Raw genomic sequence first — 13,024 nt, forward strand, 5'->3', positions numbered from 1 at the left:
AGAAGGAGAAAAGCAGGAGATTAACATGTCCCAAGTAGGTTTATACAAACCTTGCTAGAATATCTGTACTTACGCATGTTTTAAAGTTGGCTAGGTCAATCAAAAAATCACAGATGACGTGGACATTGGTTGACCACCTTTTGCCCCGATCCTTCATGACCGTGGAAACAGGGAACTAAATACAAGCGAATTAACGACAGTGACAACGAGGAACACCTGGACAAGACGCAAAGGGTGGAGGGAGCTGATTGCGTGACACCAGGAACCGGGATGACAAGCACACAACAAAGCAACCAGACACAAAGAAACAAAAGGAAAACCGAAAATCAAACAAAATAGATCATGACACACGCACGCATACGCACACTTTAGCTATGCGATAACACGAGTTGAGAATTTTAAAATATAATCATGACGATAATAATGATCATGTGTTCAATGAATTGATTCCTGCAATGATTGAGAGGGTCATATTTATGAATGAAATATGATGACATCGACCACATATATCAGTGAAAATGTTTATTGTCATGACGCAACCTCAAAATTGTGAGGCCAATGTGCTCACCACTAGTCTGTCATAAAAAAAAAATAAATACTTTATTTTCCATGTGCTGCTTTACCCTGCACCGCTGCAACGCTTCAATTTCCTCCTTAGACTTCAATAAAGGATAATCTTATCTTATTTTAATTAATTTATTTATTTATTGAATTGAGATTCAGGGTAAACTAAGATAATAATTAATAATAGCTAAAATTATTAAAACGTGAGGCGTGTCTCAATACTTTTGTCAATATAATACAAATGTGTATTCCACAAGCTATAAAAAAAAAACGCATTTTCCTATGGAAGTGGATAAAAAGCAGCACTGTAATGTTTGAATTTGAACAATTATTATATATGTTCAGCTAACGTTCAATCAAATAGGCAAGTCCCCACAGGGCAGCGCAGTGCCACTGATTACAAGTTTCCTTGTGAATCTGGAAGCCGTTTAGTCATTGGGAAGCACAATTGCTGTCCAAGCGACTTGATGATGAAAACCGACGTTTGAAAGCCTCATGTGTGTTATTCCGCTAACAAACTCCGAGTTGGCCACTTTACGTCATTACAATATCAAATTCTTTCCAGCCTTTGTAAAAATGAAAAAAAAAAAATGTTTACATGGAAACGACGTGATTAGATTTAGAGGAAGCGCAGGAAAAGATTTGACGTGTTTACATTTGTCGAATGCCTCAGAGGCATTTTTTTTTTTTTAAACCTGCTCTGCAACATTGTTACATCATGTTCCGCATTTTTTTGGTTCTGTTTTTATCACTACACTGACTCCCTTTGCACCTGCTGTCAGCCCTCAGATTTGAGATGTTAAAAAAATAAGCCACATTATCCCCTCATGAATGTTCACCTTTTACTGTAATGAAGTTGATTTAATATAGTTCTGCATCACTGCAGCTACTCAGAGAATTAGCATTGTATTTTTTTTTTTACACAGCTCTTGCATCAGATCTGAGGATTTTCCTCCACTATGTGCTCCAAAAAAATAAATAAACGTCAAAGGACAACCATCGTAAACATTCTGTAGAGGTCAGTGACCCGACGCTCTCGCTGTTGCCAGGCAAAAATACAAGAACAAGTGGTTGTGTTGAAAGATTCCAGCACACATTCTTCAATGACATGGCACCAAATTTAGCACCCGATGTCGCACATTTAAATCAATAAAACCCACACAGGCCAATGTGTGAGATAAAATAGACTGACTGAAAATGGCAACTACAATTGATATCCGAAAGTGCATTGATTAAAAACTAAATTAAATGCTACGGAAACACTTGAACGTCTCACAAGCCATTCAGCACATTAAAAATAACAACAACTGGTTTCCACTTAGCAGAACGGCTAACTGTTAGCCTAGCTTCCTCTATTTCTTCCGCTAATGCGACACTTTCTTATTCTTTGCATTTTCCCGCACCCTGGATACCACAACACACCATGAGAGCAGTTTTTACTCGCTGACATTTTAAACATCAGAGAAAAGTTTGTACCTCATAAGCGGGACAGATAGGGGACATAAAATGACTGATTTCCGCATAAACCACACCTGGAATTACACTTCTTGATTCTTTGGTTCATAAAAGTTTTGTCCATAAAGCCCGAGGACTGCCATACATCGTAGAATGTTGGTGGTCCCTTTTGCAAAATCAAATCCCAGATGTGTCTCCAGCCCCTCGCACAATTTCTTTTTTTATTACTGTTATTTTTACCATCATGCTTACGCAATTATTTTCAAAGAAGGAGGCGGGGGGGTTGGGACAAGGGCCCTTTTACCATTGCACTTCGCACATGCTTGAATGAAACAGTATCTAATTCACAGAAATTGTGCTGCCGTATCACATAAATCTCAGGAGTGGAGTTTCTGGTTTTCTAGAAATGTTGCCCTTGGCAGAGCATGAGAGAAATCCCCTTCGTTGGACCCACAAGACTCTGTTGGTTCTGCTGCAAGTGTTGAAACGCACAGACAGTCAAAGTTGGTGATATATCTGTCTCTGCAAGAGCATGATGAAACACGACGGTCCCTGCATTATTCAGCAGACACCGTTTTCCGCATACGGGAAACTAGCATATAAAGATATATAACACGTAACGAAGACATATAAGAATATATCCGCTGTAAACCGAGGACCTCCGATATTTGTAATAACTACGTTATTAAAACCACACGACAAAAGTCCCATTAGAGTCTTTGTAATCAGTTTTGGAACACCAAGGCCCTTATTGGAGGCTTTTGAATTTTAAATGACGCCATTCCCATCACACTTAAATCTCTGAATATGTACTTTGTATAAATAATATGAAGTTCAATTAAAATTTAAACTGACTTAAGTGGCGAGAACAAGTCTAGCGCAAAGCACAATTTAACTGTACGCATGGGTGGAGTTTTCTCTCCCTTGATATTTACATAAACGTATGCAGGTCGACACGGGCGTTTGCTCAGTTGTGGGAGTGAACACAGTCGAGTTGCTTCCCGGCCAATGGAAGCAGCTCTTTTCAAACCGCTTAAATTAAGCGCACGAGAGGTGCACAGTCTACGTAAATGAAGTTGAAGTAATCGCAAGATCTCCACTTGCGGATGATGTGGACTTGGGCGCTGTCAAATGGGCCCTTAGAGACCGCCTCCCACCTCCCAAGGTGAGTCCGTGTGACCTTTTGAGTAAGCAAGCATTTTTTTCCAATGTTGGGAAACATCTGTATTTGTGCATGTGTGTGTGGCGCTCTCAGACATTCCTGAGGTGTTGAAACCAGGTCAGTGGGGTCACTAAGAATCAGTTGCATCTGCGTCATTCAGATGGACGCCGATGCAGCGACGACTGGCAGTGTGTGCTCGGAGTGAATTTCCAAATGCATCCACGATTAGGGAACTGAGATTTTGGCTGCAGGTCTGAAATCTACTGTTCTTTAGTCTCGTTTTTTTACAAAATAATTTATTCCCAAAAAATCCCCGACAAAAGTGTACCCGTGACATGTTATTAAGACACCCGAGAGCCAGGTTAAAATGTGGTAAAAAAATGCACAATGCTTTAATTTTAAGCATTTCATGAAGTTCAAGTATGAATGGTTTGACGGTGGTTGTTTTATTTGAAAATGCTGCAACGTGCTCAGTTATTTCTTTGCCTGTGCCGTGACAATCATTCATGGTGTAGAACAATGAGCCAGTTGAAGGCTTGAAAAGCGAGGCTCCAAATGTTGAGCCGACAAGATCTTGAGGTAGGAAAAGCTATTTATTTTACCTAGTGACAGAAATACGGGAAATGTCTCCCGTTCACATTTTCCCCTCAGCAGGAGTTGGAGTACATCTCACAAAGGCTTCATAGAAAGAGAAATAAATCATTTGTTCGAGGGGGTTCTTCCTCTTTCTCTTTTTTTTTCTTAATATTCTTTATATTCCTAACCTGGATTTGCACTTTCTGTTGTCTATTGAGCACGGTGACATCTGAAATACACAAAAAACATTAACAATTTTTGGGGGTTTTCTTTGACGTGTCATTTTGACTTGACTTGTGTAATATATTATCTTAACTAAGCATGATCATTTATTAGCCAAAAATAACATTATTCCACAGTTACCCTAAATGCCATTGGAATATATTGGCAATTATCCAAAAATATGTTTATGTTATTATGTAGAAGCTCCTAAACACAAAAAAATAGATATTTTCAATACTAAAATAAAATTATTTTTTTCCATGAATTTTCCAATTTTCCGTTTCGTGCACTGTACAATCCTTAGCAAAAAATACTTAAGAGGATGAATGTGTTACAAATGAGTTAAAGATAAGTATAAGACTGATGAATTCACTTTGAAATTCCTCAATGTTGTTTAAAATGAGAAAACGTTGTACGCGCGCTGAAATTGAAAGCGTCCGCATTAAAGCACCATCGTGCTGCATACATGTTCGCTAATTTGAAGGGTGTTCTAAGAAATGTGTTAAGCATTCTTTATACATCTGCAGCACTTTGTGGTAGTGATAAGCATGCCTGCCTGCGGGTTTGAATCCCAGGTTTGCATGTTCTCCCTTCGCTTGCGCGTTCACCCCCACCACGCGGCTTCCTCCCACATTGCAAAACCACGTATGTCAGATTCACTGAGGACTAAATTGTCCGTAATAATAGCTTTGCGTTAAATATAACCAAGCATATTTGTTATTCAATTCAGACAAGATTATCGTTATTATATTTCAGACACAATTTAAGCCATTTTTATTTGGTGGTATGCCTAAAATAGTTGGCTTGGATCAATAAATGTTGGGACCACTCCAGTATGTGAAGAATTTAAGGCTGCACAGCCTTGGTACAAGTCTGCGTGGTTCCTGAGCACCTTTCAGTTTGATCCACAGGTTCATCCATAGGTCATGTTGCACATAATGGGAAAGCCGCCCACTTTGGAAACACAGCAGGGCTACTCTGTTGTTACAAGTTGAATTGTGCCCATAAAAGTTGACTCTGAAGTGGTGAACCCGTCGAGGTCAACTTGTCTGGAGTTTGCGTGACGTTGCGGAGAAACACAGCGTATAGCCTGTTGTTCAAGAAATTCAATGATGATTTGTTCACTGTAATCAGCTTGTTTCAGTTGAAAAAACGTCTACTGCTATCAATAAAATTATGCGCAGTGTTGGGCAAGTTACTTCCAAAATGTAATCTATTACATATTACAAGTTACGTGCATGTGAAAGTAATGTGTTTCTTTACAATATTATTGTCGTTGTAGAGTAATGAGTTACTCACGTTTAAGATACTATTAAGCTATTTTTTTTTTATCTGAAATTTGTTTATTTTATGATGATTTCGACACTTTAAAAGGAAAATGCTACATTTGCTATCATACTGTAGCTGGTAAAAGATAAGATGTCCTTTATTAGTCCCACAGTAGGGAAATTTGCAAAATAATTCTTCAGGTTTGAGGCAGACGATTTCTAAAACACCGATGCTATTTGTTAGCCCATCTAAGGCGTTTTTGTTGTGTGTTAGCATGAAACTAGTAGACTATCCTAAGGCAAAGTTATGCCGTTGCTTTAAGTACACCATATGTAATTCTTTGTTTTAGGTTTTTATGTTTTGTTGTTTTCTAACCAGTCAGGCATCATGCTGTTTCACATTTAGTTTCGCGGTGAATGCAATGCCCAGAGGCGTGTACACAGCTTTTCTAAGCCTGTTTTATATTCTATACACTAGAGTGTGTTCATAGAGGAAGCCACCAACTACTGTTTATAATTTGTTAATATTTATTTATCCATCATATAACACCAGCATGAATATGGAAATCTTAATAAGATCGGAATCTGTTTAAAATTGTCGATTAAATTAATAAAAGATCTATACAGTGTACAGTTATTTTTATTTTTTGTCTTATTTTTGTCGAATAAAAGTATGGCAGGGGTCATACATCACATTTTAGCTTATTTTTTTTATTTTTTTTTTTTATTTTGGACCTCATCGACAGATTTAAAAAATATATATATTATAGTGTTAGCACTGACTTCTGTAGACTCTGACACTCGCTCCAGAGCAGGTGCTTGTCCGTCGACGTCCAGACTGCAGATTAGTGGCGCTTGCACAAAGCCACCATTGGCAAATTTAACCATATCGCCCACCATGAAGCCATTGATTGCATGTTCAAGGGTGGAAGCCCTCCGTCACCCTCACCAAGTTGCAATTACACTCTTGAGCTACAAAGTTTGTCCAATATGTTTTTGGTGATCCTAACCAGCTTTAATTTTGGTAGGTGTATACTGCCACCTTAAGGACTTAGTTTGGATTTGTTGTCAAAATGAAGGGTGGACAATGTATATCCTTAAATCTAGCGGAAGAGGATTGGTATATTTGTTGCGTTCACTTAGCCTTTTTTTTTTAATTTTTTAAATACATTTAGTTCATTGAAACACTTAATTAGTAATTGATTACTTTTGTTTTAAATGTTGCGGAAAGGTAAACTATTATAAATACAAGTATATTAATTAGAAATGATACCATTATGAATCACAATAAATTATTTTATTATTTAAATGAACTATTTTGCCTATGCATTTTTTGTTGTTGTTTTCCATAATTTAAATGTATTAAAACTCAAATGTGGCCCTAAAAGGACACATATAAATATAAATAAATATAAATGTGCTTGATGAGCTTTAAATCACTCTCCACCAGAGTTACTTTTGATAAACACATATACTGCATACTGCTGTATGGTTGTAAGCAGGTATTTTTGTCAAGTTATGATGGCTGAAAACTGACTTCATATTTAAATCGCATTCAGTTTGGTGTCTGCAGTGTAAATTACAATCTTTGAGTCAACTTTTATTTGATTTTTTTTAGGCACATATTTAGTGTATGTTAGCACAGCGTGCTATTATTTTGCCTTTCCCCACTCAGGGAAAATAACGTTTGACATAAAATATTTTAAATTCGCCTTCTTGGTCGCTAGGAGGCGACATTAAGCTGGTCTGAGTCTCGACTCAGCTTCGGGAGCAAGCGATTTAATTCAACATGGCGGCTGCCGTTGTTGCGCGGCTGGGCATCGATGTCCTTTATAACAGTTTTTGCGCTCCCAATCAGGTAGTGAACTTAAAAGTTACGTTTTGATTTTGGCGTTGTGTCGTGATACTGGACTGAAGTATGTTTCCGTCGTGAGCTGATACGGAGGAGCTAAATACATGACGAATTCATACTTTCGGGACCATTTTTTACATATAAAAATCGCAATATTATGAGAAACAAATTAATATATATATGTGATATGAATAGACGTTTATACTGTTGCATTATCTTAGAAATTAATTCTTGTACCAAAAGCAGATTTCTACCGAATCATTTGGAGTGCACTCCTCCATGTTGCACACCGGACACTGACATTTTTTTGTGTGTGGAACAAAATGGGTTGGTTGATTACCTCCTGAACACTTGTGTGCAGGCTCTGAGGGTCTGCTGGGGCGCTGTGGAACAAGCAAGGGGTTATTACGTTGACTGGAGGATGCTGAGAGACGTCAAGAGAAGACAGATGGCCTTTGACTACGCTGACGAGCGGCTGCGGATCAACTCGCTGAGGAAGAACACAATCTTACCTAAAGAACTCCAGGTACACAATGCAACAATGTTCAAAAATAAAAACTTAATAGCATTGTACTAATAGTAATGAGCTTAAATTGAATATAAGTAAAACTATTTGTGCATCGTAATTAATTGCTACGTTGTCCTTTACTCCATGTAACGCACTTTGTTACAACTGGAACTATCAATAATGTACCGTGTATGTCACACTTGTGAATTGGTATAGATGTGTATTATCGGTGCATTATTCTGATTGATTTTAGTAAAGTGTAAGTTGATAGTTATATGATAGTTGAATGTGCAAAACTACATATCTGTTTTTGTTCAAAGTTAATACTTCAAATGCTCTTTACACATATTCCAGGAGTTGGCAGATAAAGAAATCGCAGCGTTGCCACGAGACTCCTGTCCTGTGAGGATACGCAACAGGTGTGTGATGACCTCCCGGCCACGCGGAGTGAAGCGCAGGTGGCGACTTAGTCGGATCGTCTTCCGTCACCTGGCCGACCACAACCAATTGTCCGGCATCCTGAGGGCGAGGTGGTAACCCCGAAAGAAACAGCCAGTGACTTTCCGTGCCAGTGAGTGCATGACTCGTTTTGACATTTTATAGTCATGTTAAGGTGTTTAAGCGCTGGTTCATGACAAAAAGTTTATTTTATTCTGAAATGCGTGTAGGAGAGCCCATCTGGTACCAACAAAGTATACTGTACATGACAGCATATTTAGGGTTTGAATGGGGAATGTCAAACTCAATATAACATTGTTAATAAATTCAAATGTACGTTCATGTTTGTGTATTGCTTATTTGAAGAAATATGTAGATGTCATTATGCTTAGAATAGCTGAACATTCTTTGCTGTTAATAAGAGTTACGTTAAGTGGTGGCAGGTGTGTGCCGACTCAAATTGAACATGAATATGAATGTGATTGGCTATGTCGGAACAGTCACCTACGTTTAAGGTGAGAAGTTTTCAAATGCTTTATCTTCGTCTCATTTTGTTTTTATAACATCCCAAAATATAGCATTTCATGGGGGGGGTGTAAACTCTGATTCTCAATCAGTGTGCCATGGAAAATTATCTAATTTCACTCTGTCCTAAATAATATATTTATAACCAGAGCTGGGCACTTGACCCTTTTTTGCCGGTCAGTCCCCTCACCCTCCGGCTGCTATCTTGGTACGGGTTCCGGCCTCGACCCTCCGGCCTTATTCATAAAAATTGTCAGCCCCTGACAATCCCTGCAAAGTGGTGAGTACAATCACTGTTTTTACATTGTGATGAATCGCCAGAAGATAGCTGGGAGAGACTCAAGCATGCCTGCGACCCTCTAAAGAAATGGTTTGGATAATGGATGGATTTAATATGTTTGATATATGCAGTATGTGGTTGGTAATATACACTATACTGTACTGTAGTCCTAATGCATAATCTGAGGGGAAATTATATTAAAATAAGATGTATTATAGACAAAAAAATACTGTCTCTCCAATTTGAAAAATTACTGCGAATTTAGAGGCAGAATATGCATATAACATGAGCCAACAGTTTACAGGAAGTTACCCACATGTCTGTAATGCCACATTTATGCGAGGGGTGGCGCTAGCGCGCTCATGGTCTAATTGAGCCGCATCTGAAATTGGCGTCGAGGAACAGTGTGGCGCTCCGCGAATGGACGCACATGACTCGTTGACCTGCTACGCGCAAGATAGCGTCTTTTTGCAAATTAAAAAAAAAACTCCATCCAAACACTAAATGGACCTAACGGAGCAGGTACGTTACATGTTCTCATCTAATCAATCTATATCCACTGTACATGTCTACCTCTTTAATTATATACTCAGCCATCTGGCCTTTTCCGGTTAAAATGAAAGTAATGCTACGCAAGCTAGCTAGACTACTTCAAATTATGGCTTGGACCATTTTACTCTATTTGCCTTTTTAGATTCGATTTGAATGTCTTTTAGTCATTGATTATATTTGGTTGTACTACATTATTAATGCAATGTTAGTGTGAATATTCCCGCTGTTACAGTTTAATTTCTCTTAGAGTGACGAAAGCATCTCGAGTCACCCGAATAGAGCTACTTACGCGGTAGTTTGCGAGGACATTCGACGTGGAGAACATTCTACATCTACAACAATGTGAAGTCAAAGTGCCTCCATAATTTTATGCATCTATTTTTTTTAATTAACTCTTTTAATCAACCAGTTTGAGTTTTGATTCGACCCTATATACAATAAATGTATTACGACAGGATTAAGGCAGTAAATAATTAATCATACTCACATCTGATCGGCTGCATCGGATCGGTTGTAATGTCATGTTTTGGTGATCCGTTTAATGTCATTGATCGGATCCGCAAAATAAGACACTACAGCGAACGCAATCATGTTCAATACAGGGAAATTCTGTGCTGCCTTCACAAACAGGTTTTCATTGCGTTCACCCCAGGCACATCGAAATTTAAAAATTATTTTTGGAATAAGATGAGACCTACTGTATTTTAATAATGATCATAATGTTTTAACTTGGAGCGCTCACTTTTTTGGTGGTGTTCCTTTGCATAATAGGTTAGAGTGAATAATTAATTCTAAAAATATTCTATAGCTGTTGGTTGGTTGATAGTTGAACATACTCACCAACCAAAGCGTAAAATGTAATCATATAGTGAATTTTTTAGTTTTCACAAAACATTTTTTTGACAATAAATTCCCTGAAAACAGATCAACCAGTTGGAGGCAGACTTGGTGGAGCTGTCTTCTCTCACAGAGAAGGCAGAGAGGAAGAGGGTGCAGGAGCTGCTCAAGCAAGAGCAGGAAAAGGTTGAGAAAGAGCTTGCGACCAAACGTCAACAGAAAGAGCAACAAGCCCGGAGACAGGCTGACCCGGCGGCATCCTCTAAGGCGGTGTACACGGTCAAGATCACCAATTATGGTACGGCATGCAAGGCACTGCTTGTCAGGTTTCTCTTAATCAGTCTACAAGTGTGTGATGTATATTTCAATCCAATACAGCGTGGGACCAGTCGGAGAAGTTTGTGAAGATTTACCTCACCTTGAAAAATGTGCACAAGATTCCATCTGAGAAAGTGGAAGTCAATTTTTCTGAAAGGTATGTCGCACCATGAAAACCACAAGAAAGTACAGGTGCTCCTCGGTTTGAAATGTAGTCCTGGTGTTGCCACAGCAAATTAAGTTTGTACACAGGTCTGTCACCGACCACAGTTGTAAAATCATAACTGTATATAAATATTTGTATGAAAAACACTTGCTGCTTAAATATAATACAATCCAAATTGCCTGATTTTAGAATTGAGTGTTCTAGTGATTTAACACTCTTTCTGTCTCTTCGACAACAGCGGCCGGGCCGCCATCCCCAGAATGAATGCCAGATTTTCCTAAACACTCTCAAAATAATTTTTCACTGCGTTCATCCAAAATTTCTGTTCAAAATTGTTCTTCCAAAATACTGGCAACTCTACACCACAAGCTCAGGTAGACAGCACAAAAAAATGAATAGAATTGATTTCCTGTGAAAACACTGTGGATGCATTACGCCGAAAAAAAGGTGAATATGCAGGGGGAGACGATAAACAATTTTGACCAGCATGCGGTTAACAAATTTCTGTATTGACGCGAGTCTATGTTGTGGTTCTGGATTAAAGCTGTTTTTCATACAAATATTTACTGTAATGGAACATGGTTAGTAAAAGAGGACAGAGCCTTCTGATGCAATTGAGGTGACGGTTTGCCAATTGTGATCCAAGGACCCCCCCCCCTATATTGTTTCTTTACTGTCCACTGCTAATCAAACCAATGTGGATGTTGTACTGCCAATTCTGCAGGTCATTTTCTGTGCTGGTCAAGGAGCTTGAAGGGAAGAATCACCAGATGACCGTTCTCAATCTGTTGTATCCAATTGATGAGCAGAACAGCAGCACTAAGGTGACAAACACGTTTACTGAAAGCGCTTGAAAATCAAATGTTGAACAAACCATATTGACATATTATTTTTTTCCCCCCAATATTGCGCAGGCCTAATATTTTCTGAAATGTTAGCTTGGGATTTTATTTACTCGACTGTGGAGTATACCGTCGTATGTCTGCCTTTATTTATGTAAAAAATAAAATGGAAAGTTTATTGTAAATACACAATACGGTGGCTCAAAACGGTTTGGAAAAGAAATGTTTTACTAGAATAATATGTCATGTTTTCATGCCCCCCCCCCTCAAATAAATAATGTTGCTTATTTCCAAGCATAACTATTAGAACTATATAATTGTATATCCATTTTCTTGCCTTAAATTTTATTTTGTAATGAAGAGCAATATCTTTAAAAGCCTTGTTCTGCCCCTTTCAGATAAAAACAGATATGGTTGTGATCATGTGCAAGAAGCAGGCAACCAAGAAGTGGGAGTTCCTCACTTCAGTAGAAAAACAGTCCAAGGAGAAAGAGTAAGATATTGCCTAATTTGACAGGATCCTTTGCCATGATTTTGAACCCAACTAACCCCCCCATTTCCCCGTACGCTTCTTCTTGTCGCCTGTTGACAGTAAGCCCAATGTCGATGACAAGGCCGACCCCAGCGAGGGCCTGATGAGCATGTTGAAGAAAATCTACACGGACGGCGACGACGAGATGAAGAGAACCATCAACAAAGCTTGGTCGGAATCCCAGGAGAAGAAGATCAGAGGAGAAGAAGGCATGATGGATTTTTAAACTTCAGTCACCATTCCACCATCGCAGGACTATATGAGAGCTACCAATCCAATTTTGACCGATTAAAAAATGGGATTACTTCATGTCTTAGTGATTACCTTCTACATGTTTTAAAGAACATACAACTATTAGGGCGCCAGCAGCCATGTTGATTATGACCTGGTTTAGCTTGGACCAAAACAGCACGTTAAGAAAATGACATGTCCTGTCCAAGATGCAACATCAGATTAGTCCTGGTATTAAAAATGACATGAGCATTAACCATCATCAGCCTTTATTTTCTTGACATTCTATGAAGGTTGTTTTTTTTTTTTGTACACCATGTCTTTTTTGATAGTTGTCATACTTTTCTTGCTTTGTCAAATTGAAGGATTGTTAGCAGACACCATTCCAGTCATTCGTGCAGTTCTCATGAATACAATTTTAAAAGTTTTTTGTATTGTTTTATTTTTATTGTATTTGATTACAAACGAACTGTATTTCACTTGAAAAGTCAAATTCTTCAATTGGGTTCAGCTTGGCGAACCCGCTCTCAAAAAATACTACCGGCAGGTGGTACTGTTGAGTCATGTCCTCTGCTTACATTATAGTATGAGTACGTACGTCGAAACGCTTCGTACTCTCACTAACCTGAGTTATCGGCACAGTAAATATTTGTATGAAAAACATTTTTAGTCCATAAATACAAAACAAGTGAAGAC

General features: G+C 38.4%; 3 protein-coding genes across 3 annotated transcripts in view; 2 read left to right on the forward strand and 1 right to left on the reverse strand.

Annotated features, from left to right (window-relative positions):
- The window catches only part of tnn (tenascin N), a 30,341-nt gene extending 30,100 nt beyond the window's left edge, over positions 1–241 (reverse strand). The window contains exon 1 of the mRNA XM_088310653.1: positions 74–241. The gene's annotated coding sequence lies outside the window, so the exon portion shown is untranslated. The remainder of the gene's footprint in view (positions 1–73) is intronic.
- A 6,727-nt stretch (positions 242–6,968) lies between these two features.
- Positions 6,969–8,387, forward strand: mrps14 (mitochondrial ribosomal protein S14). Its single transcript, XM_088310652.1, has 3 exons — positions 6,969–7,105; positions 7,461–7,625; positions 7,962–8,387. The coding sequence occupies exons 1-3, from the start codon at positions 7,037–7,039 to the stop codon at positions 8,142–8,144; spliced, it is 417 nt and encodes a 138-aa protein (XP_088166778.1). The 5' UTR covers positions 6,969–7,036; the 3' UTR covers positions 8,145–8,387.
- An 826-nt stretch (positions 8,388–9,213) lies between these two features.
- cacybp (calcyclin binding protein) lies at positions 9,214–12,755 on the forward strand. The gene is made up of 6 exons (XM_088312167.1): positions 9,214–9,372; positions 10,327–10,537; positions 10,618–10,714; positions 11,448–11,547; positions 11,964–12,058; positions 12,158–12,755. The coding sequence occupies exons 1-6, from the start codon at positions 9,355–9,357 to the stop codon at positions 12,321–12,323; spliced, it is 687 nt and encodes a 228-aa protein (XP_088168293.1). The 5' UTR covers positions 9,214–9,354; the 3' UTR covers positions 12,324–12,755.
- Positions 12,756–13,024: the final 269 nt, after the last annotated feature.

Source organism: Idiotropiscis lumnitzeri, chromosome 12, assembly GCF_059441095.1.
Source record: "Idiotropiscis lumnitzeri isolate Australia: NSW breed Sydney's pygmy pipehorse chromosome 12, RoL_Ilum_1.0, whole genome shotgun sequence".
NCBI classification, from domain to species: domain Eukaryota; kingdom Metazoa; phylum Chordata; class Actinopteri; order Syngnathiformes; family Syngnathidae; genus Idiotropiscis; species Idiotropiscis lumnitzeri.